This window comes from Eumetopias jubatus, unplaced genomic scaffold, assembly GCF_037043125.1.
Source record: "Eumetopias jubatus isolate StellerSeaLion01/CBP00866 unplaced genomic scaffold, mEumJub1_p1.0 scaffold_12, whole genome shotgun sequence".
NCBI classification, from domain to species: Eukaryota; Metazoa; Chordata; class Mammalia; order Carnivora; family Otariidae; genus Eumetopias; species Eumetopias jubatus.
Window position 1 is genome coordinate 26,256,794 of NW_028274818.1, and position 21,295 is coordinate 26,278,088.

The following is a 21,295-nucleotide window of genomic DNA, read 5'->3' on the forward strand; positions in this document are numbered from 1 at the left end:
TCCAGGGATGGAGAGTTAAATTCCAATAGCAAAGACTGAACCATGTGGGGCTGCTTTAATCTGGCCAAGAGGTTGCTAGAGAGGGGCTGGGTGAGTAGGAAGAAAGCACAGACAGTCGTTTTCTGTCTTCCCATACTTGGAACCAAGTGATAGCCACAGAGAGGGAACATAGATAAGAAAAAGACCTTATTGGTGCATGTGATCCAATGATGGGCCTGACATCAAAGAAGCTCGCAGACCTATGCACAACCTATGGGTTTTCAGTGCAGAAGCCAGGATGAGGTGGATATGTGTTGGAGACAGGGAGTTGACCTTTCAGATACACTTGCCTGTTGGATTCATGACACAAGGCACGCTAACCTTCCCTGCTAGAGCTGAGCCTCTGGGGGTGGGGGCGGGGGTGTGGTAGGTGGGTCAGCTGGGCAGCAGGTATATGGAGCAAGGGGTGGGGGGTGGGTGCCTGGCTACAAAGCCAGTGGGATTTTGGGTGTGGGTGAGTGTGAGTGTAGGGGGGTGGAGAGGGGCAGGGGTCCTGTGAAGACAAAACTCTGGAAGCCAAAGGGTTTAAGTCTGAATGGCTTCTAACTCCTTGACACATTTATTCTGAGAGGAGGTGCTGAAGGTCCCTTCCTAGGTAGTCCTAGAACTAAGTCCTCTTCCGTTATTAAAAACTGCTAAAAGGTGGGATGCCCGAGGCTGGGGGCTTGAGACCCTTCACATATTTTTTTACCATCTTGCTTGACCTCCCCATAGCCCCTGCCAAGACATGCGGTGCTTCCCTGCTTCGTGCCCCAAGGGAGGGAGGGGATTGAATTATTTATGCCTGTCACCTTTGCTAGATGGTAAGCTCCCTGGAACTGTGCTGAGGGTCATCTGAATGGTTCGAAGACAAGCATGGCGCCTGCCATGTAGCTGGTACTCGGTGGCCATCAAGATTCAGTTCTGTGGGTCTGGGTGGGAGGAGATGACCCAGAGCCATCAGGCTGAGTAGAGCCGTTCTGAAAAGGCGCCCTCCCACCAGGCAGCAGGAAGCCCGCTCTGCCCACAGCTGGGATCACTGCTGGCCCCTGGGGCCCCACCCTCTCTGGCACAGGGACTGAGCAGAGCCAGCTCACTAGCGGGAGTGTCCTCTCCTTTCTCTCCGCCCTTGACTCCAGACCATTGTGTGGCTCTGCCCTGACCCCGTTTCCTCCCCCGCTGGCCTCCAGCCATCCTTTGGCAGCCCTGTGGATTATTTGGTGCCTGGTGCTGCCCAGACCCTGGCACTGACCTGCTCACCCATAAGCATGCCCTCTTCCTTCACCAGCTGACTGCCTGGGGCTTGGTGGGGTCCCCTTTCCCCCACTTGCCTCTTGTCTTCCTGGCAGTTCTGAAACTGTGGTCTGTAGGGTCAAACCTGCGGCGTATCTGAATTGCTTGGGAGGCTTTGAAATGGTCAGAGTCCATGGATTCACCCTGCCGAGTCAGACCCTCCAGATGAGGGGCCCGGAATCTGTACGTTTGGTGAAAAACTTCCCAGATGACAATTGTGAGCATTCAGATGTGGGCTGTGTATTAGATAATATTATCGTGTCAACCCTAAATGTTGTGGGTGTCCTAATGGCGTCGTGTTTATGTAGGGAAGTGTCCTAGTTCTTCAGAGGTTCAGGCTGAAGTGTTTAGAGGTGAAGTGCTTGCATCTTCCTTGCAAATGGTTAAGCAGAGAAAAGAGCGCGCTGATGTGGGGAGGTGTAGACAGTGAGCGCTTGCGGGTGGGTGGTGAAGGGAACCTGGCTGAGAGTGGTCTCCCGGACAGTTTGCCTCTGCTCTCTGGAAGATGGACCTGAGAAAAGAGCACAGCCAGTGCCGCCAGGGTGGGCAACTCCAGGGGGTGCCATTCTCATGGTTCTCTTTGCTGTGGTCAGAGGGTGGCACTCATATAGACTTCAGTGTGTGGCTGCCCCCTGGAGTTGTGTGACACCGTAGTACTGGCCCCAGCTCTCTCTTCCTGGATGGGCTGCAGAGACCCCGGCCCTCACCACCCCACCTCTTTCCTGGGACCTACGTGAATTTTTTCCAGAACCCCTGGGAGCCCTTGAGGACTAAGGGAACAGAGAAATTTCTAATTTGTCAATCCAGCAGAGGCTGGGGGAGAGGGAGCTGAATTGGGGAAGGGGAGGGGGGAGGCAGGAATCTGATTCCTAACATACTTTGTGTCTCCCCACCCGCCCCAGAAACTGAAATTTGGGGCTTGAGTTCTTCGAGGAAGCCAGCCTGCTCTAGCGCCAGGTTGTTGGGAATGTTGCTCCTGACTTCTGTCTCCCCCCCTCCCCCCCCCACCGCTGAGCATTGCTGCGGCTCTGTACCTTCACTCCACCGCCGGGGGTGGCTCTCCTGGCCCTGCTGCTTGTCCGCTTCCTCACCTCAGATCCCTCAGCATCAGAGTGAGCAGAGCCAGTGTGACCCCGGGCGCGGGGGATCTGTCAGCAGGCTGGGGCCTCCTTCTCTGCACGGCTGATGCGCAGTCTGGTGGAGTCCTGGCCCGGCGCCAGGGGACGGTGGTTAGAGGGGGGTAGCTCGGCTTTCCTCGTCTGAATTCCAGTTTTGGAAGAACCTCAGGAGCCAGGCCTGCTGGATTGCCTGTGGGCCTTTCTTCTCTTTCCTCCCAGGGCTAAGGCTGCTCTGGGATGTGACTTTGGAGTCCTCTGAGAAATTTGACTCAAGGAAACCAGTGGGTTAGAATCAGAGGCCCAGAGCTGGAAGGCATTTTGTGGGGTGGTCCTGTCTGTCCACCCACCCTGTCCTTATAGGTGCCAAACCCAGCCCAGTGAGGTGATACCCAGTCCCGTGCTTGTAGGACCCAAGGAAGGGCACAAGGAAGCTGCTTCCTGATCACTGGTCTTAGTCTAAAAACTCTTTCCACCAGAAAGTGCTGTCTTTCCATCCCATTTCAAGTATGTTTCTCAAGGGAAATGAGGTGAATTTGGAACTTAAGGAGCATAATGGTGGTGGTGGTGGGGTGACAGGTCCATACCTATTTAATTTTGAATATACTATTATAAGACTGTATTTGAGGTGTGTAAAGGGTACTATTGGGAGCGTAAAGAAGCAGCCCTTCGTCCAATCTGGGGGTTCAGAGAAAGCTTCCTGGAGAACGTGATGTCTGAGCAAAGTCAGATGGGTGAGTACTCGAGTCCCACAGGCAGAAAGCAAGAGTGAGTTGGGAAGGGCATATGCCCAGGGGAAGGAAGATGTTGAACAAACTCAGGGAGGTACTGAGTACCTGGCAATGAATGGCTGAGAGGAAGATGGGGCAGGTGATAAAGGATTTGTAAAGGAAGCAAATAGAGAGCTTTTGAAGGGGTGGAAACAGGGAGTGGAATGGTCAGGTTTACCTTTTAGAAAGAGCCCTCTGGCTGTTCTGGGGAGAATGCCTTAAGGAGGGGCAGATTAGGAGGAAGAATTGTTAGGAGCCTATTATAATAGTTCAAATGGGAGGAGATAAGGGCTCAATGAGGGCTGCAGCCCTTGGGATAGTGGGAACGACTAGATTTGGGAATACTCACTCAGGAGGAAAAGTCGCTTCGTGAGGAAGACTTTGCTGAGTGGCTGTGGGGGCCGGGTGACGGACGAATCTGGAGTGGCTGTCGGGTTTCTAGGTTGGGTGACGACTGGCTGGTGTCCTTTGCTGAGGTGGGGAACCAGGAGAGAGGAGAGGTTGTGGGAAGGGAAAGGACAAGGTGGTAGTTCAGTTGTGGACATTTGGGGCTTGCGATATGGGTGGGCATATCAACTTGAGGGGCGAGATACCCCTCTGGACATGCTCTGACACACGAGTGGAACGAATAGGAACTGAGAGGCAAGGTTGCCCGAGCAGAGGGTGTAAATGGTGGCTGAGAATGGAGTCCTGAGCCAACACCAACATTTCAGGGGTGGACAAAGGAAGAGCAGGACCAAGAAGGAGGGGGAGAACAAGAAAAAAGTAGTGTCATGGAAGCCAAGGGGTAGAGGGTTTAGGGAAGAAGGAAAGGGTCTGGAGACCGAAATGTAGTAGCCATGTCTGGGCAGATAGAAATGCCTGTGGAGGGGCACCTGGGTGGCTCAGCCCCGTAAGTGTCTGCCTTCAGCTCAGGTCATGATCCCAGGGTGCTGGGATCGAGCCCCTCATCTCCCTGCTCGGCGGGGAGTCTGCCTCTCTCTCTGCCCCCTCTCTTCCTGCTCATGCTCGCTCGCTCTCTCTCTCTCTCTCTCTCTCGCAAATAAATAAAAATCTAAAAAAAAAAAAAAAGACCTGTGGAACTGGATGGCCCTGGGCATTGTTGCTGGGCAGTTTTCTTAGAAGGATGGGGACAGAAGCCAGATTACAGTGAATTGAAGGGTAAACGGGAATTGGGTAAGTTCACGCGTCTTGTGCTCTTGTAGAGCTTAGCTGGGAGGGAAGAACAGAGAAGGTACTGGCTAGAGGACAAAAAGGCAAGAGACAGTGCCTAGGGTGTAGGGTTTTTGTTTTGTTTTGTTTTGTTTTTCATTCTTTCTTTTTAAGGCTAGAAGCAGCCTTAACATGTTTATGTGCTGAAGAGAGAGACCCGGGTGAGGAGAGGCGAGGGTACAACAGAGGGAAGGGAAGGTAGTTCATGGCACATCCTCCTGGAGGAGATCCAGTGAATGGGGCAAGAGCACAAGAAGGTTGTACCTCAGCAGGAGGCAGGAACCCACTTCCCCTGAGCCCGAAAGGAAGAAAGGGAGACTGCATGCAAGTGTGGATAAATTCGTGTGTAAGAGAGGCAGGAAGTTAGAATATTTCCGATGGCTTCAGTTTTCCTTTTCATAATGGTGCCTGGCGGAAGGAAGGCAAATCCTTTTTTTTTTTTTTTTTTTTTTAAGAGAGAGAAAGCACGCATGCAAGTGGGGAGTTGGGGAGGGGCAGAGGGAGAGGGAGAGAGAGAATCTCAAGTAGGTTCCACACCCAGCTTAGAACCTGCCATGGGGCTCCATCTCACAACCCTGAGATCATGATCTGAGCCCAAATCAGGAGTTGACAACTGAACCAACTAAGGCACCTAGGCGTCTTTTTGTTGTTGTTGTCGGTCAGCTCCTCTGTTTATTGCAGAGAGAAAATGGATGGAATTTAGGGTTAAAAACATGGATGGAAAAACAATGGAAAAGAAATGCCTTCTGTTTTCAGTTGAATAGGGGTCTATAAACTTGTTTCTAAAGTCATTTGACTTGTTCTTATTATTATAGTCATGAGTTGTGTATCATGGGTCTGATCCTGCAGGTTAAAAAGCCTGATGCAGGGCCCAGTGAAACCCAAGAAGAAGCTGTTCCTATGAGCTTCAGAGCCATACCAGAGATGGAATTACCAAACCCAGACAGAGCGTCCAGCAAGGACAGATTTGGGATCACATCGGACTCAGGGTGGGCACAGCTCTACTCCCTGTGCCTTGTTTTCAGCATGTTTGGGACAGAGCAATTGTTCCAGAAGGTTCTGTCAGAGGTCCCACATCTGAGTGGAGAAGAGGTGAAGATAAGAGGGACTCTGTCCCTGAAGTCACAGGCCCTGTGGCCCTGGGTTGGGACAGAAGACTCTCAGCAGAGGTCCATCCTCTTTGGAGGTGGGTGACAGGCCAGCCCTGAGAGCACAGGGGTGGTGTGTCACATCCCTATGGGCCTTGAGCTCCAGAGGAGCAGCACTGAGCCTGGGGTCCCAGAATCAATGTACTAATTAATTAGCCTCAGGCACTGACTGGAGCCCAGAGATGCTCAGGGGCTGAGCTGCCCTTGGGGACAGAGACCCCGCCCCTCCTCCACTCCCCCCCCCAGGATTCATGAGCATCAGCCTCATCCCAGGACAGCAGGTGTTCAGGGCACGTCCCAGCTGTCCTGGTGACAGGACCCCAGTCACACTCGATGTCCCTGGTGTTCACTGCTGATGGGAATGCCTCCTGGAGATTGTGACACCAAGGACAGCTGGGTGAGCACAGGTTGACCTGACTTCTAGAAAGACAGAGAAGCCCAGAAATGGCAGAGTCCAGGAAACTGTGCAGCCAGAGAGGAGACAGCCGTGTGTGTGTGTGTGTGTGTGTGTGTGTGTGTGTGTGACCAAAAATGAGGCCCCTAGTCTTTTTTTTTAATTAAAGATTTTATTTATTTACTCATGAGAGACAGAGGGGGAGGGAGAGAGAGAGAGAGAAGCAGAGGGAGAAGCAGGCTCCAAAGGAGCAGGGAGCCCAATGCGGGACTCGATCCCAGGACCCTGGGATCATGACCTGAACCGAAGGCAGACGCTTAACCATCTGAGCCACCCAGGCACCCGAGGCCCCTAGTCTTAACACTCTCTGGAATGAAAGGCTTGGTCCAGCTTGGAGCATTTATCTGGTGTCTCCTGTCTAAAGTACTAAGACCTTTTCCTGGAACCAGTTTCCCAAGTCCCAGGAGCTGTGTTCTGGGTATCTCTATCTGCTCATCTAATTCCTTTGAATTTCAAATGGTAAGACTCCCTCTTACCCTCTGGGGGTAAAAAATAATCTATAAGAAGTTGTTGAAGGGTGGACAAACTCCACAGGCAGAGAACCACTTGCTATGCCCCGAGACCGGACTTGGGCTATTCAATCTTCGAGGAACTACTTGCTAAGATTCTCTAAGCTAGCCACAGCCCTCCAGGCCAGGGTTCTGAGCCTGGGTCTGACAGAGACACCAGGGTCCTGGGCAGGCACCTCAGGTCAAGGGATACCTTTGTCCTAACTCATTTGGGACCTGCTAGAGCTTGCTGCCCAAGTATCTACCTGAACCTTTTTCCTTTTGATGTTTTCTGATTTCTTTTTTTAGGAACAACATGCTTCATGTTGATTACCTGCTGGGTAAAGCCGTACAATACAATGAATCATTTTTGGGAATTTTATGAAATCGTGAACTTCTTGGCTGCTGGCGCTAAGGGTCAGAAGTGGCCACTTCACACTCACTTCCCCCAACCTAATCTGAACCATACACACACAGAAGTCTGTGGTTCTCAGCTTCGGCTGTAGACCAGAATCTCCTGGGGTTTTAAAAAATACCACTGCTCTACCGCAGGCCAATTAAATTAGAATCTCTTAAGAGTATCCAGGCATCAGCACTTTTTAAAAGTGCCCCTGGTGTTTTTAACGGGTAACTAGGGTTGAGAACCGCTGGGCCAGGCTAGCCTTGTCCCGACAACCGTTCATTCAGTGCCATCTTTGTGTCATGGCCTCTAAAGAAAAGGATACCAACTCTGGAGTGTGTGAAGGGGGCTGCTTGCAGCCAGGTCCAGCTGGCCTGGGGGTCCTGCCTTCCTGCCCAGCTTCCTGAGGGCCAGGGGGAATCCATATGGCACACCTGTAATCCATCAAGTACCCCGGGTCTCACCTGTTGCCAGGCTTTGTTTTATTGCTCATGTTGGTGTATTTGGGGAGGATCTTAGTGCAGTCTGAGTGGTTACAAGGTCTGTTTCATTGGACTCTATTTCACTTTATAGCTTTACTGAGGTGTGATGGACATACAATAAATTGTACCTATTTAAGGCATACAATCCGATTAAGTTGTGACATATTTATATAGCCATGAAACCATTGCCACAATCTAATGAATATATTTGTCATCCCCGTAAGTGTCCTTTAAGCTTCTTTGTCATCCATCTCTCTTTTCCCTCCTTCCCAGATAACCACTGATCTGCTTTCTGTCACTGTAGATAGTTTTCATTTTCCAGGATTTTATATAAATGGAATCCTACGTATTCGTACTTTTTTGTCTGGCTTCTTTTACTCAAATATAGTTATTTTGAGATACATCCATGTTAGTGCACGTGTCAGTAATTTATTATTTTTTGTAGCTGAGTTAGTGTCATTTTGTGGACATAATCACATTTTTTAATTCATTCCCCTGTTGATGGACCTGGGTTTCCAGTTTGGGGATATGACAAATAAGGCTACCATGAATATGCGTATATGAGTCTTTGTGCAGACATGTGCTTTCATTTTTCTTGGATAAGTGACTAGGAGTGGGATAGTTGAGTCATATGGTAGGTGGGTGTTTACCTTTTCAAGAGGCTGCCTGTTTTCCAAAGTGGTTGCCCCACTTCACATTCCCCACTAGTGTATGAGAATGGTCCTCTTTATTTTATCTATTTTTGTTTGTTTAAGATTTTATTTATTTCTTTGAGAGAGAGACAGTGAGAGAGCATGAGCAGGGAGGAGAGTGAGAAGCAGGTTCCCTGCGAGCAGGGAGCCCGATGTGGAGCTTGATCCCAGGACCTCGAGATCATGACCCGAGCCAAAGGCAGACACCCAACCAACTGAGCCACCCAGGTACCCCAAGAACGGTCCTCTTTAAACGGATCGAAGAGCCCCTGTTTCCATCTTCTCTTGGCTGATGCGAGGTGCCTCCTTCTTTCATTGGGGTACACGGGAGAGAGAGGAGGGTGGGAGCAAAGGACCAGACATCTGTAGATGAATGGAAAGGTGGATGGATGTATTCCATAGAGTTGTGTTGGTGTCTCTCTTTTTCTCCATCTTTTTCTTTCTTTCCATCTGTTGTAGGCATTGGAGAAGCAGGCAGTGGCCCAGATTATGTCACCCAGGTCACATTATTAATTCAAGTCTTTTTGTGGCTAAATGATATTTTTAACCCCTCACCTGCAGGTGCCCAGACACCATGCCAGAATCCTGTACACCTGACACTGGGAGGAAGTAGAAGACTTCCTTGTCTCCTCTGCTCCCCATCCTCACCATGTCTTCGACTCAGGGCAATGGGGAACACTGGAAGTCCCTGGAGTCGGTGGGCATCAGCCGCAAGGAGCTGGCCATGGCCGAAGCCCTGCAGATGGAGTATGACGCGCTGTCCCGGCTCCGGCATGACAAGGAGGAGAGCAAAGCCAAGCAGAACACAGACTCTGCTCTCATCAGCTGGGATGAGCCTGTCCTAGACTTCTACAGCAAGCCGGCAGGAAGGCAGAAGGACCTCAAACTCTTACGTGGTCTTTCTGGCTCCGATCCTACCCTCAATTACAACTCACTCTCCCCACAGGAAGGGTTATCCAACCACTCTACCTCCCAGGGCTCCCAGCCTGGCCCAGATCCCTGGCCAAAAGGCTCTCTGGCTCGAGACTATCTCTACATCTTTGATGGTTCAGATGAGGGGCTCTCTTTGTCCCCGGGGGACATAGGACTGGGGGACATAGATGGCTCTTCCAAGAAACTGTCCCCACCTCCTCTGCCTCCCCGTGTCTCTATCTGGGACACCCCTCCACTGCCTCCCAGAAAGGTGTCTCCCTCATCCTCCAAGATCTCCCAGCCCAATGACTTCAACACGTTCTCTTTGGTGGAGCAACCTCCAGGCAAACTGCTGGGGCGTCGCATCCTAGAGGAGGAAGAGGAGCGGGGGGGCGGGGGTCCGGGGCGCGTCCTGGGGCCTGTGGACTATGACGGTATCAATGATGCGATCACGCGCCTCAACCTGAAGTCCACCTACGATGCGGAGATGTTGCGTGACACCACCAGGGGCTGGAAGGAGGGCCGGGGGCCCCTGGACTTTGGCGGCAAGGACACTCCTGGGAAACCTGTGGCCCGGAGCAAGACCATGCCCCCTCAGGTGCCGCCGCGCACCTATACCTCCCGCTACGCCAATGGGAAAAATAAGACCCCGGGCAAGAACCGCCGGATTTCCGCCACGCCGGTGAGGACCTCGTTGTGTTCCTTCTGCTCTCCTTTCCAAGCGCCATTTGGGAAACAAAGAGTAGTCCTTCTTTCATCTTTGTTGTTCCAAATCGAAATCTGCTACCCACTCACCCCGTTAGTCCTCTCCTCCCCTCTGCCCCTGTCTTCTGGCCCCTGGGCCCTGGCTGGGGAGAGGAAGAGGGGCACCAGGGGAGACGGGGCTCCTTTTCAGGGCTGAGTTTTGTGCCCAGACAGCCCTTGTGGGGGCAGGTGTTTTGGAATCTCGGTTCCTAGCGTGTGCTCACTTCCGCAGGTAAGGATGGAACTGGGCTGAGGGGGTTCGTGGTGACTCTGTGGCCAAATGGCCTTGTGGACTGGAGCAGGTTGCTTCTGCTTTCTGACCTGCTTTGCCCAAAGTGCTGCGTGGTGATAGGCTCAATCGTGGCATTAACCAGTGGTTAGTGCTCGCTGGTCACCAGACCCCAGTCCAGACCCCTCAACAATCCTGGACTGGATAGTCCAAGGCACACAGCTCTGGTCTATCTTGTTCCAAAGCTTGCTGGTTCTTGCTCTCTGTCTCCTTCTGTCTCCCTCTGTCTCTCAGTCTCTCTGTCTCTCTACCCTCTCTGTCTCTGCCTTTCTCTCTCCGTCTCCTCTCTGTCCCTCTGGTTCTGTTTCTATCTCTCCCTCTGTCTTTCTCCCTGTCTCTCTCTCTCTCTTACTGTGGGGAACTATACAGAACAAGATTTACCATCTTGGCCAATCTGACATGTACAGTTCGGGGACATGAGCAACATTCACATTGTTGCGCAGCCATCCCCACCGGCCACCTGCTTTCACAGTGAAAATATTTAGAAAAGATATGCAGTGTGACAATAATCATTTTGCTTTTATTCGTACACAGTATAAAATAGCAAAGTATCCACACGGAAGTATGGGGTAGGTTCCAGGACAGCTTTGATCTTTTTTTCTGGTTTAAAAGAGTGTCAGCAGCATCTCCATGGGTGGGACCTGAAGGCCCCTTGGAGTTTCACCCTTGGTTCTGGAAGCCCCGACCGCAGAGGGAGTCAAGAGGTATCTTACGGCCAGTGGCTTCCGTAGGAACAGCATTCCACTTCATTCCATCCCTGTTTCCTCCTTATCCATTGTCTAAGAGACACGGGGGCTTTCCCGCCCTGTGTCCCAGCAATTGGGATCCTTCACAACTCTGGGAAAGTCACGTGGTCCTTCCTTCCTGTGCTTCTGCTAAGAGAGTCCCCCAAAGCAGAATCAGCTTCTGGGAGAAGTCACGACTCTGGAGCTCAGGGCTTTTTAAAGGCCCTGCTCTGAGAGGTGGGGCTGCTCCCGCTATTTATAGGGACGGGGAGATTCCTGTTCTCAGCTCCTAGTTCCTCACCCAGAGCGGGGCCTGCTCGGAGTCAGGCCACCCGGGTAGGTGGTCACCTCTGTCGCTCCCTCTCTCTCTTGCCTCCTTCCACCACCGCACCCTTCCCCTAACCCCTGCGTGTCACCAGGGTTCTGAGAGGGAGCTTGGTCCAGAGTGTCCTTGAAGAAGCTAGGGCAGAGCAAAAAGCTCTTGCCAGTTCTTGGGGTGGGGGGGATGCGGCCTTGGTCGTCCCCCCCTCAGCTTGGTGCGGGGGCTCATCCCACCGGGCGGGGGGGCCTCTCGGGCCCTCGGCCCATCCCGCCACCCCGCCTCCACCGGGCTTTCGGACGGAGGGACCTTCCTTATCCCAGGCCTGCGGAGCTGGCTCTGGAAATGGTCGGCTCCAAATGCCAGCCTGGTGCCCCCGCTGCAAGCCTCTGCCCAGCAGACCCCCCCAGCCAGCGTCCGGCGATGCCACCAGGGCCTGCCGGCAGCGCAGACGTAAGTGGCTTTTGTTTTCTTACGGAGCCAGGGGGTGGTACTGAAGGGCATGGAAATGGCCTTCAGTAGCCACTCTGTTCTCCATCCCCCTCGCCTTCCCCTCCTCTCTCTGTCTCTCTGTCTCTCTGTCTCTGTCTCTGTCCCCCCCTCACTTTTGTGGGTTAATTGCTGACACTGGCACTGTTGCTGGGAGTGGGACACAGGCTGGAACTTGGCAGAGCAAGGGCCTCACGTGCCAACCGCCCCCGCTGCGCCCTCCCCTCTGCACCCCTCCACACTCACCCGGGGAGCAAGGCTAATGAGAGGGGTCACTCAGAGGAAACAATTTGGATATTCAGATGAGGCGCTCAGTGGCTGCCGCGGGGCCCTGGGGGCCGGCAGGACAGGGGAGCAGCCAGCGGGAGGGCGAGAGGTGAGGCATTGCTCTGAGCCCAGGCCTGCGCTCCCCGGAAGCAGCTGCTGGCCGTGGCCGCCCGTACCGGAAGCAGGCTGGGCTCCATCTGAGCTGCAGCTTCGTCCCCGTGGGGTGGCCTGTCAGGCAGGAACCTGCCGGGCCCCAGCTGTCCCCAGCACTTCCTCCTCCCTGGGACCCGGGCTACAGGCCTTGGTCGAGAGCTTCCGAGGGCTTCTTTAGCACTCGTCGCGGTGACTGAAAGCAGCTCTGTGCTGGGAGACAGGTCGCGTCTCATCTGAGAGAATCCCCCCCCACCACCACCATGTCCAGATTCCCGGGTAGGAAGTGGGGCCCAGGCAGGGTCCCTGACATTCCAGCTGAACTCTCAGGAGCCAGGAGGAGCTAAGCCTTCTGCAGGTTCTCTCCTGCCCAGAAAGCCGCTTTGATACTTTCTTCCTCAAATCGCATTGACCGAGAAGGCACAGGTCTGAGTCACCGCCTCCATCTGAGGGCTCTCGGTCTCTCTCTGCTTTGGGTCCCTGGGGCTTGCTGTGGATGCTGAGGCCTTTGCCCCAGGCCCAGCTTCCCTGGGCACTGTTTGGGCAACCCACTGGCCCTGGACCCCACGCTGGGATGGAGACAAATAGCTGCCTGTAGAGCTCTCCACCACACCCCTGGGAGCACCCCCAGAAAGCCAGCCCAGGGACCAGCAATGCTGTGTGCTGCCTAACCTGGGCTGAGCTTATTAGATGCTGGCCGCCCCCACCCCACCCTAGGAGAGGAGGTTTGGCCACATTCTTGTCCATTCCACCCGGACTTCCAGCCTCAGCCAAGGCTTCAAGTTCTCTTTTTTTCCCCCTTGGCTCCTGGTCTCCTAGGACAGCCGATAAAGACATTCCTGGATTTCCCACATTTTCCTGTGCCCCTGAATGTTCAGTGCTTAAAAAGCCTCTACACCCAGAGTTTCAGGGTTTAGATCTGGGAGCAGCCTGTGGGCAGGGGGTGCCGTGACGGAAAAGGCACTGAGTCAGCTGCTCTTCTCTTAAAGGTGGACTCACGGCGCCATGCTGTTGCCAATGGCCATGAATTGTTTGAGGTCTCAGAGGAAAGAGATGAGGAAGTTGCTGCGTTTTGCCACATGCTGGATGTGTAAGAGTTCAAGAATGGGGTGTTGGGGAGGGCTCTGGGGGCTGGGGAGGAGGGCCAGCCCACTCAGAACTTTTCTCGAGGTAGGAAGAAGAGCCATATTGAATCAATCTCAATTCACAGCTATGGGGTGTTTCCTACAATAGGTGTTTGTGGGCTTTTTGAAATCTTAGAAGTTTCACATTTTGGGCAAAGTTTATCAACCATTGATCCAACAGACAAATTATCCCAGTGGCTTCAGGCTCGGTTGCCCTCAGGAGCAAATGCACCCTGGATGGAGCGAAGAGTATATTACCTGGAGCTAAAAGAGAAAGGAAATGGAGCCGGGAGAATTTCCCACTGAATTGAGCACAGAAAGCTTTGTCACTGTAGAACTTAGAATTGTCCCTACCATGCAGCGGGGCTTGGGAAACATTTTGTAGCTGTAGCAAATGTGTCAAGAACATGGCTTCCCAGAGCTGCTTCCCCACTGCCCCCAGTCCCGGGCTGCAGACCTGGAGGGCCGGGCTGAGCGGGGACAGAAGGGACCTTGGCCTCAGGGTGGGAGGGTTCCAGCAGGTGTCTTCTTGACTGCTCTCTTCTGAAGGCACAGTGAGGGTCCTTCTCCCTCTCTTTCTGCACAGCCTTCGATCTGGCTCTGACATCCAAGACTACTCCCTCACCGGATATGTCTGGAGTGCTGTCACCCCGAGCCCAGAGCACCTCGGGGATGAGGTCAACCTGAAGGTGACTGTGTTGTGTGACAGCCTACAGGAGCCACTCACTTTTACCTGCAACTGTAAGTGGGGAGGGCAGATGAGCATCCCTTGAGGTGGAGCAGGGATGGCTGTGGTCTGGACTATAGGATCCTTTGACCTCAAGTCCCACCCCACCTGTGGCCCTGATGAGGGGCACCGGGGACGGTCCTCTGGGGGACTGGCTCTGGGGCCAGCTTTAGGGGCCCACAGTCATTTTCCCCAAGCCCAAACTGTGTGTTCGCCTGCTTTATCTGGATAGCCGTGGTGCTGGAGAATGTTTAGCCAGGAATAGGGCGATCAGCGTGGGGTTGCTGAGCCCCACTTTCCCTGGCTCCCCCCATCATTGTTCCCCTGCCCCACCCCTTACAGGTTCTTCCACTGTAGACTTGCTCATCCACCAGACTCTGTGCTACACCCACGATGAACTGAGGGATGTGGACGTGGGGAACTTTGTGCTGAAGCCCTGTGGGCTGGAGGAGTTCCTGCAGAAGTGAGTGAACTGTGGGGAAAGCGGGTAGGAAGCGGCACCTGCCTTCAGCGTGGTAGGATTGTCAAGGGGCTTCCTTGGGGTGGTGCTGGGCTCGCGGCCTGGGGCTGGCAGCCCCTCCCTGATCCCACGGCTGCTTTCTGGGCACACGCACAGCCACGTCGCACTTTCCCCAGGCACTCTGTCTTCCAGCAGGGCTGGCTGGCTTCTGAGCCAAGTCTGCTGTGGAAAGAGCTTGGAGCTGGGACCAGGCAAAGACTAAGTCATATCTGCTTGCAGGCGTCTGCATGTGGAGAGATGCGGGTGTGGGGCTGAGGCGGGGAGGGGACTGTCGGGGGCTACTTCTAGATTGTGTGTCTTTATGGTCAGGGGCAGATGGAGGACTGGGCAGAAGTGCCCTTGCGGAACTTAGGGGAAAAATTACAGTTGCTCCCTCTTCTCCGTTTCCCTGCCAATAGGCCTTTCCCCCACTGGCATGTGCAGCTGGTTATCCACCAGAGGCTTGCGTCCAGCTCCTCTCTACCCAGTGCCCTGGGCAGCAGGCAGCCTCCTGGAAAGTCTGATGTGGACCAGCTACAGCTCTGCCCTTTCCACTGCCCTGGGGCTCTGGGTGCTGGGGCGGGAGTGGGAGGGAATACACCCCTCTGGGAGTAGGGCTGTGGGCAGGCTCTAGAATCAGCCAGAAGGCAGCAGATAAGGAAAAAGATGTGCTTTCCTCCCCAAGCCTCTGGCTGCCTACTGTCCACTTCCCCTGGCCACTCAAAGAAAGCAGGCCTTGGAGGTGGGGAAAGGAGGGGCCTGGGTCTCAGTTCTTAGGAGTGCCGGATGAGCGCCACCACTGGCTCGAGATGCAGGGATGCTTCACCAATGGCCAGAGCAGTTCTTGACTGGTTTCTTTCACCCTGGGGAAAGGAAGGGCAGGGCCCTGAGTGGCACAGCCCCAGGAGCACTGTTCAGGTGTGTTCAATGTGTACTCACCTTCCGTAGAGGCGTAAGAAGGGGTCCTAGACTCAGGGTCTCCTGGCAGAGAGCACCCCAGGCACTGTTGTAAGGGAACAAGGGGCGTAATGGATCACACCAGTATGGGTGGTTTGGGTTCTAGCTTGCCACTTACTAGTTGTAAAACCCTGATCCTCAGTTTCTTCCCTAAAACGTAGTAAGGACTGCATGTAAGAATGACCCAATAAGCAGGGAAGGACCAGCCCAAAGGGAAGAGAGCATGGGGATCCAGATCAGCTGGATACTCTCATAGTCCTTGAGCCCCCAGGGCCAAAGATGGTAGACAGGCCATCAGGTTCTGACTTCCTGTGAAGACCTCACTGGAGTGTTCAGTGTGAGGTGCAACCGGATCAGTGGTCCTAGGGTCATGCCCCTCCCACTCTAAGCTGAGTGCACACAGAGGAAGGCCTTCCACAGAGAAGGTCAATTAAGTCCCCAGGCGACCCCAGTGTCCATGACTCATGGTCCCGAAGCCTCCCTCTTCCACGGAGGCTCTTCTCTTCCCTCCCACCCAGCAGAAAAGCCTTGACCCCTGAGTACCAGACAGCTGCCTTGGGTGGGGGTGGACAGACCCTCTGGGGGTTCCAGAAAGCTGCTGGCTCCCAAGGAAGCCCTGTGGTTTCCTACCCTGGCTGAGCAGGGGCTGATGCTGAGGGGGCGTGGTAGGTCCAGGATGCAGGCTGCTCTCAGATAAGAACCTTGAGACGGTCCCAGGGGAGGGCTGGGTTTCCTGCTGCCTCCCCCACCCCTACCACACTCTTCCTTCCTCCTGAGGCACTCCCACCAGACCCCCCCCCTTGCCCAGCCTCTCCAGCCCCAGGGTTTAGCTCCGGCTCAGCCTTGGCGGGTTGGGGACTAGATCCTTGAGGCTTGGCCCCTCAGGATGTGGAGAACCCCTTCAGTCCCAGCTGGACCCAGACTGGTCTCAGGCCGCCACCTCTTGGGTTGCTGCACAGACTCCTCCCCTTTGCTCCTCTCCTCTCCCCTCCATTTCTGGCCTAGATTCCCAGCTCTGCCGAGGAAGGAAGTCCCTTTCCGGCTTCTGTTACCCAGCTGCTGGGACCCGGCCCAGGCCTTCAGTGCCGGTCTGCAGGACAGACTCCCTCTGCCCCTTCTCCTGGGTTTCCTTTCTGATTATGATGTAATTCGGGAGGGAGGAAAAGGCTGGGTCACAGAGGGACTCCCGAGGCCTCCTCTGAGACTCGGGTCGACAGGGTCGCCTGTGTTGTCACTCAAGCAGTGAATGGCCTGCAGATGGGTGTTGGTCAGGAAGTCTGTAGAGATGTGTGTTGTCATTCACAGTCGGACAGGACCCACGGATGAAGGGGTGAAGAGATTTTTTTGGGCTCGGGCATAACAGACCTAGAATCTTGGTGGGTTTATTTGGTTGGCCTCAGCACCCCAGTCGCTGATGGTAAGGGGGTAGGAGACTGAGGACCACAGCGGGGGGAGAGTGTCGCTCAGTAAGCTCCATTCCCCAGCTGGAGCACTGGTGACTTCCAAAGTGTTCTGTATACCAAAGCTGAGAGAATGGGGTTTAATCATCGCCCTGCCCCAGAAGTGTCTGTACCCCACTCCCTCCAGAAGGCCCACCCCTGGAGCGATCGGTGATGATGATACAGATAATAAATGCCTAGGAAAGTCAGCGTCTATACAGACCAAGGTTACATGTATTAGGTGGCTTTTCTTTAGACAGACTTCTGTTTTTTTCCCTGAGCTCTACAAGGACATTTTCCAGGAGCCCAGGTAGTAACCCCTCTCACTGTCCGCTTCGTCTTAATTCTCTCTCCCCAAGGTTAAGGTATACATCTCCCTTCCCACTGAGTGCCCGAGGTGTTAATGGTCTTGTCCCCCTGTTCCACCAGTAAGCATGCCCTGGGCAGCCACGAGTACATTCAATATTGCCGCAAGTTCGACATCGACATTCAGCTACAGCTGATGGAGCGGAAAGCTGTACGCAGTGACCTGGCCCGGACGGTTCGTGCAGGGCGGCGGTGGCAGGGGCAGTGGATGGCTGCATGGGGATGGGGAGGTGGCGTGGGTGGAAGGTGATACGGAGCGCATTCAGTGGGAGTAGGGTAGGAGCGCTGGGTTATGATCAAGGTACCACTCCTCTCTGAATAGGACGCTTCTCACACAGGTGAATGATGACCAGAGCCCCTCCACCTTGAACTACCTCGTCCATCTGCAAGAGAGGCCAGTCAAACAGACCATCAGCAGGTGAGCGTGGGTGCCATCTTGGATGTGGGCCAAACAGGAACTGTGAGGGGACCCCAACGGATAACTTGCTTGCCTTTCTGCCAGTGCCAGGGGTTCTTACAGGTGTCTGGGATGAGACCCAAGAGTATTCTAGGAGAAGATCCCCACTCTAGGGTGTGTTACATCTCTTCCCTCTAGTACTGTGCCATCATTCTCCAGGTGAGAGGTGGTGAACCTATAGAAAGAGCGGGAACCCCTTTAAACTAGAGCCTGAATCCTGAGCTGTGGGGAAGGAGGGGGAGAATGGGTCTCCCAGTACCTTGGGACTGTCCTGACCTCTCCTATGACTTTTCCCTGTCCCCAACTCCCCAGGCAGGCCCTGGATCTTCTGTTCGACACATACCATAATGAAGTGGATGCTTTCCTGCTGGCTGATGTGAGTATCCATTGTGGGGCTGGCCCAGCTGCCCAGAGCTCCTCCCCTGCTTTCCCAAAGTTGTCCTGGGATCAGCCAGCCCTAAAGGGCTCTGGAGTAGACACTGAAAATCTGTCAGCAGAGCACTTCTTCCCATTCCCCTAGCCCCCCTAGCACTTCTTCCCATTCCCCTAGCCCAAGGCTGCTGGGTGTTGGGCAGTTGGCAAGAGGGGTTCTGCTCCTCTGTGGAAGTAGGTCAAGAACCATGCCTTGATCCCTGTCTCTGGAGTAGGGCGTCTCCAAAGCTAAGGGACATAGAGGTGTCCCCCCGGCTGCTGTACTTGAATGTGCACCAGAGTGTGCATCCTATGAGCAATGCCCAGGAACCTCTGATTTGAGACGCTCCGATGTGCTGGAGTCACAGGTAGGAAACCGTCAGGAGGTGAAGGGTCACCGTGGTAGGCAAGGGCCGGGACTCTCCTCACTTGGATTCTCGTGGAGTTTTAGGCCGCGAAACCATGAGAATAAACATTTGCCCCAAATGTCATGAAGGTTAAAAAATAAAAAAGGACAGCGATCTTCAAAACTAATCCCGGCCTCGTGGTTCCAGTGCACAGTGGTCATAGACTCTTGCCTTTGGGGGAGTTGAGCATTATATCTAGTTCAGTTCTCCACCCACCACCGGAATCCCTTCTCCAGCAGCCTCCGCTCCACACCCACGTTTACCGGGACGAGCGGGAAGGTCTCTGAGCACCTTTTGTGTACGCGTCTGGCTCTATGTTAGTGGCTACTGTGGGTAGAGAAGCATAAAGATTGTCTTCGCCTTCAGGGAGTGAGTGTTCCTGCTAGCAAGACAGGATAGTAACACAAGGCTATTAGGAGACAGAACGGGGTGGTTCTGAGTTCATCACGGGCTCTTGGAGAGGGATAGGAAGACTGGCCAGGGGGCTGTGAGAAGGAGGCTGGGTGTTCGCTGGTCCATGATTTGAACTTCCGTAGGTAATCAGGACAGGACAGGTGAGATGATTCCAGGTGAGAAAACTGCAGGAGGCCAAGTGCAGAGGAGAACGCATGGGTGTGGCCTGCCTGTGGTGCCGAGATGGCATCCTCCTGGAAGGTCTAGGTGACAGTACGAGTTGTAAGGCGGCCTGGGCAAAGGGGCCTGAATATGGTCTCTGGCTTCCTTGCTATTCCCTATGGATTGGTTTTATTAAAACTGCATGTCTCTGGGGGAATGTGTGTGTGTTATGTGTTTGTGCAGTAGCTGCCAGGAGGGAGTCTGGGAATCGGAGGGGGTTCAGGGAGGATGGCCGAAAGACCTAGAAGCCTGGGCATGGCTCATCTAATTCAAGAGGAGAAGTTGTTCGCTAATGCCGGATGTGTGAAAATCGAGCATGGGAGTCCACTCTTACTCCTGAGGGTCATGAAGCCCTACTCCCCACGGCCCTTTCCTTCAACAGTGTGGGTGCTGGGGGCTGAGGGTGCTCGCCTGCCAGCCTCGCTGTGCCGCCTCCCACAGGGGGATTTCCCACTGAAGGCCGACAGGGTGGTCCAGTCCGTCAAAGCCATCTGCAACGCCCTAGCTGCCGTGGAGACCCCTGAGATCACCAGCGCCCTCAACCAGCTGCCCCCCTGCCCCTCCCGCATGCAGCCGAAAATTCAGAAGGTAACGGGGCTCAGAGCGCTAATGTGGGGGAGGAGGAGAACAGTAGTCACAGGTAGCTGGGTGACGAGGTGCCCACTTACTCAAAAGGTCCTCTCTCCACCTCCATCTTGCAAGTTTGGAATTTACCACAAGAGTTCATGTGTCCCCTCTTCCTGAGGATGAGGGCAGTTGAGGGTTCGCCCCGGCACTGATTGCCAGGAACCCGGGCTGGCAAAAGCTTTATTCATCATCACCGAGGCATTGCCTGGCGCTTTGCATACCCACCAGGGTGCAAAACCAAACCCTTCCCTGAGCCAGGGGCTCTGTGACTCCACAGTGGGGGCCACATGCCACACACACAGGGCCAGCAAGGTGGCCACCGTGACCTGGGCTGGAGTGGCCTGAGGGTGGGAGTGTCTCATTTGGGTGGACACGACGTTAACCTTGGTCTGGCTCCCTCTGTCCATCATGTGGCTCTGGTACAAACCATGACGCAGTCTTCCCTGGGGAGTCTCTGCTCCTCACATTTCAGGCCAGTCTGGTCCAGATGAGCACAGCTGTGGAAAGCCCTTCTTCCAGCTGTGCCGAAAAAGGCCACAGCCCTGAAGTCCCCTCCCTCTCCTTTTCCCCCAATAGGATCCCACTGTCTTGGCTGTGAGGGAAAACCGAGGTAAGGGAACTTCTCTCTGTCTTTATTCAGCAGGGGCAGCTGAAAATAGGTCTCTGCCCAGATTCCTTTTTCTCCCTGGCCCCTTGATTTATGGGTCCAGGTCTGCCTCTGTGTGTGTGTGTGTGTGTGTGTGTGTGTGTGTGTGTGTGTGTTTTCCAGCTGGAGAGCACATTTCTTTCCACAAAATGTTTTCTCATTATTTTTACTAGTTATTCCTGTGGTGTCCCTGGGAGATGGTGATGAGGCGGTATACGTGGGAGGCTGGGGGTGGTGAGGCAAAATTAGCCCTGGGTTCCAGATGAGAAAACTCTTACTAGGCTTAGGTCTGTCATTATTCTTCAGGAGGCTCATGATGCCTGTGTTTCCAACTCAGAATGGGCCTGGGGAGAAGGTGATAAAGAATTGTTCACTAGGAGTGAGTCTTTCAGGCAGCACTTTGCTCTCTGGGATTCTTGGTCAGTGATTCCCAGTCTTTTGGATTCCATGAATTAATAACCTGCCCCACAACGCATTATTTTATTTCATTTTAAATGATCATTTGTTTATTTATTTGAGAGAGAGAGAGAGCACAAGCAGGGGGAGCGGCAGGCAGAGGGAGAGGGAGAAGCAGGCTCTCCACTGAGCAAGGAGCCTGATCCTGGGACCCTGGTATCATGACCTGAGCTGAAGGCAGACGCTTAACCGACTGAGCCACCCAGGCGCCCTGAACAAAGCATTTATTTTAGGGACCAACATAGAAATTGTCTGCTTTTCTTTTGCCAAGCAATGACTTTTAAATGATCATTTAATGATTATTCCCCACTATTTCCCAAAAGAAAAGACATTTAACACAAAATAAGTAGCCCTATGTAAAAATAAGGAGAATGTTTAAAATTAAGTATTGGGTGCCTGCGTGGCTCAGTCAGTGAAGCATCTGCCTTCGGCTCAGGTCTTGGGATCGAGCCCTGCATCGGGCTCCCTGCTCAGCCAGAAGAAGCCTGCTTCTCCCTCTACCCCTCCCCCCGCTTGTGTGCTCTCACTCTCTCTCTCTCTCTCACGCTCGCTCTCTCTCTCAAATAAATAAAGTCTTTAAAAAACAAAACTGAGGAG

The 21,295-nt window shown here is 53.8% G+C and overlaps 1 protein-coding gene across 18 annotated transcripts in view; it reads left to right on the plus strand.

The window, feature by feature from the left end:
- Nucleotides 1-21,295, plus strand: part of PIK3C2B (phosphatidylinositol-4-phosphate 3-kinase catalytic subunit type 2 beta) — an 88,641-nt gene that overhangs the window by 13,832 nt on the left and 53,514 nt on the right. For 12 of the 18 annotated variants that reach the window (XR_015766558.1, XR_015766564.1, XR_015766563.1 and 9 more), the window contains 11 exons: nt 5,258-5,594; nt 8,634-9,666; nt 12,957-13,057; nt 13,678-13,832; nt 14,161-14,281; nt 17,143-17,254; nt 17,418-17,497; nt 17,849-17,912; nt 18,184-18,315; nt 19,411-19,557; nt 20,173-20,206. Coding sequence is in view for 6 of the 18 variants with exons in the window: in XM_088017356.1 (XP_087873482.1) it covers nt 8,722-9,666; nt 12,957-13,057; nt 13,678-13,832; nt 14,161-14,281; nt 17,143-17,254; nt 17,418-17,497; nt 17,849-17,912; nt 18,184-18,315; nt 19,411-19,557; nt 20,173-20,206 (1,891 nt within the window). In the remaining 12 variants the exon portion in view is untranslated. The remainder of the gene's footprint in view (nt 1-5,257; nt 5,595-8,633; nt 9,667-12,956; nt 13,058-13,677; nt 13,833-14,160; nt 14,282-17,142; nt 17,255-17,417; nt 17,498-17,848; nt 17,913-18,183; nt 18,316-19,410; nt 19,558-20,172; nt 20,207-21,295) is intronic. The other 6 variants (XR_015766562.1, XR_015766559.1, XR_015766566.1 and 3 more) reach the window with 3 other exon arrangements.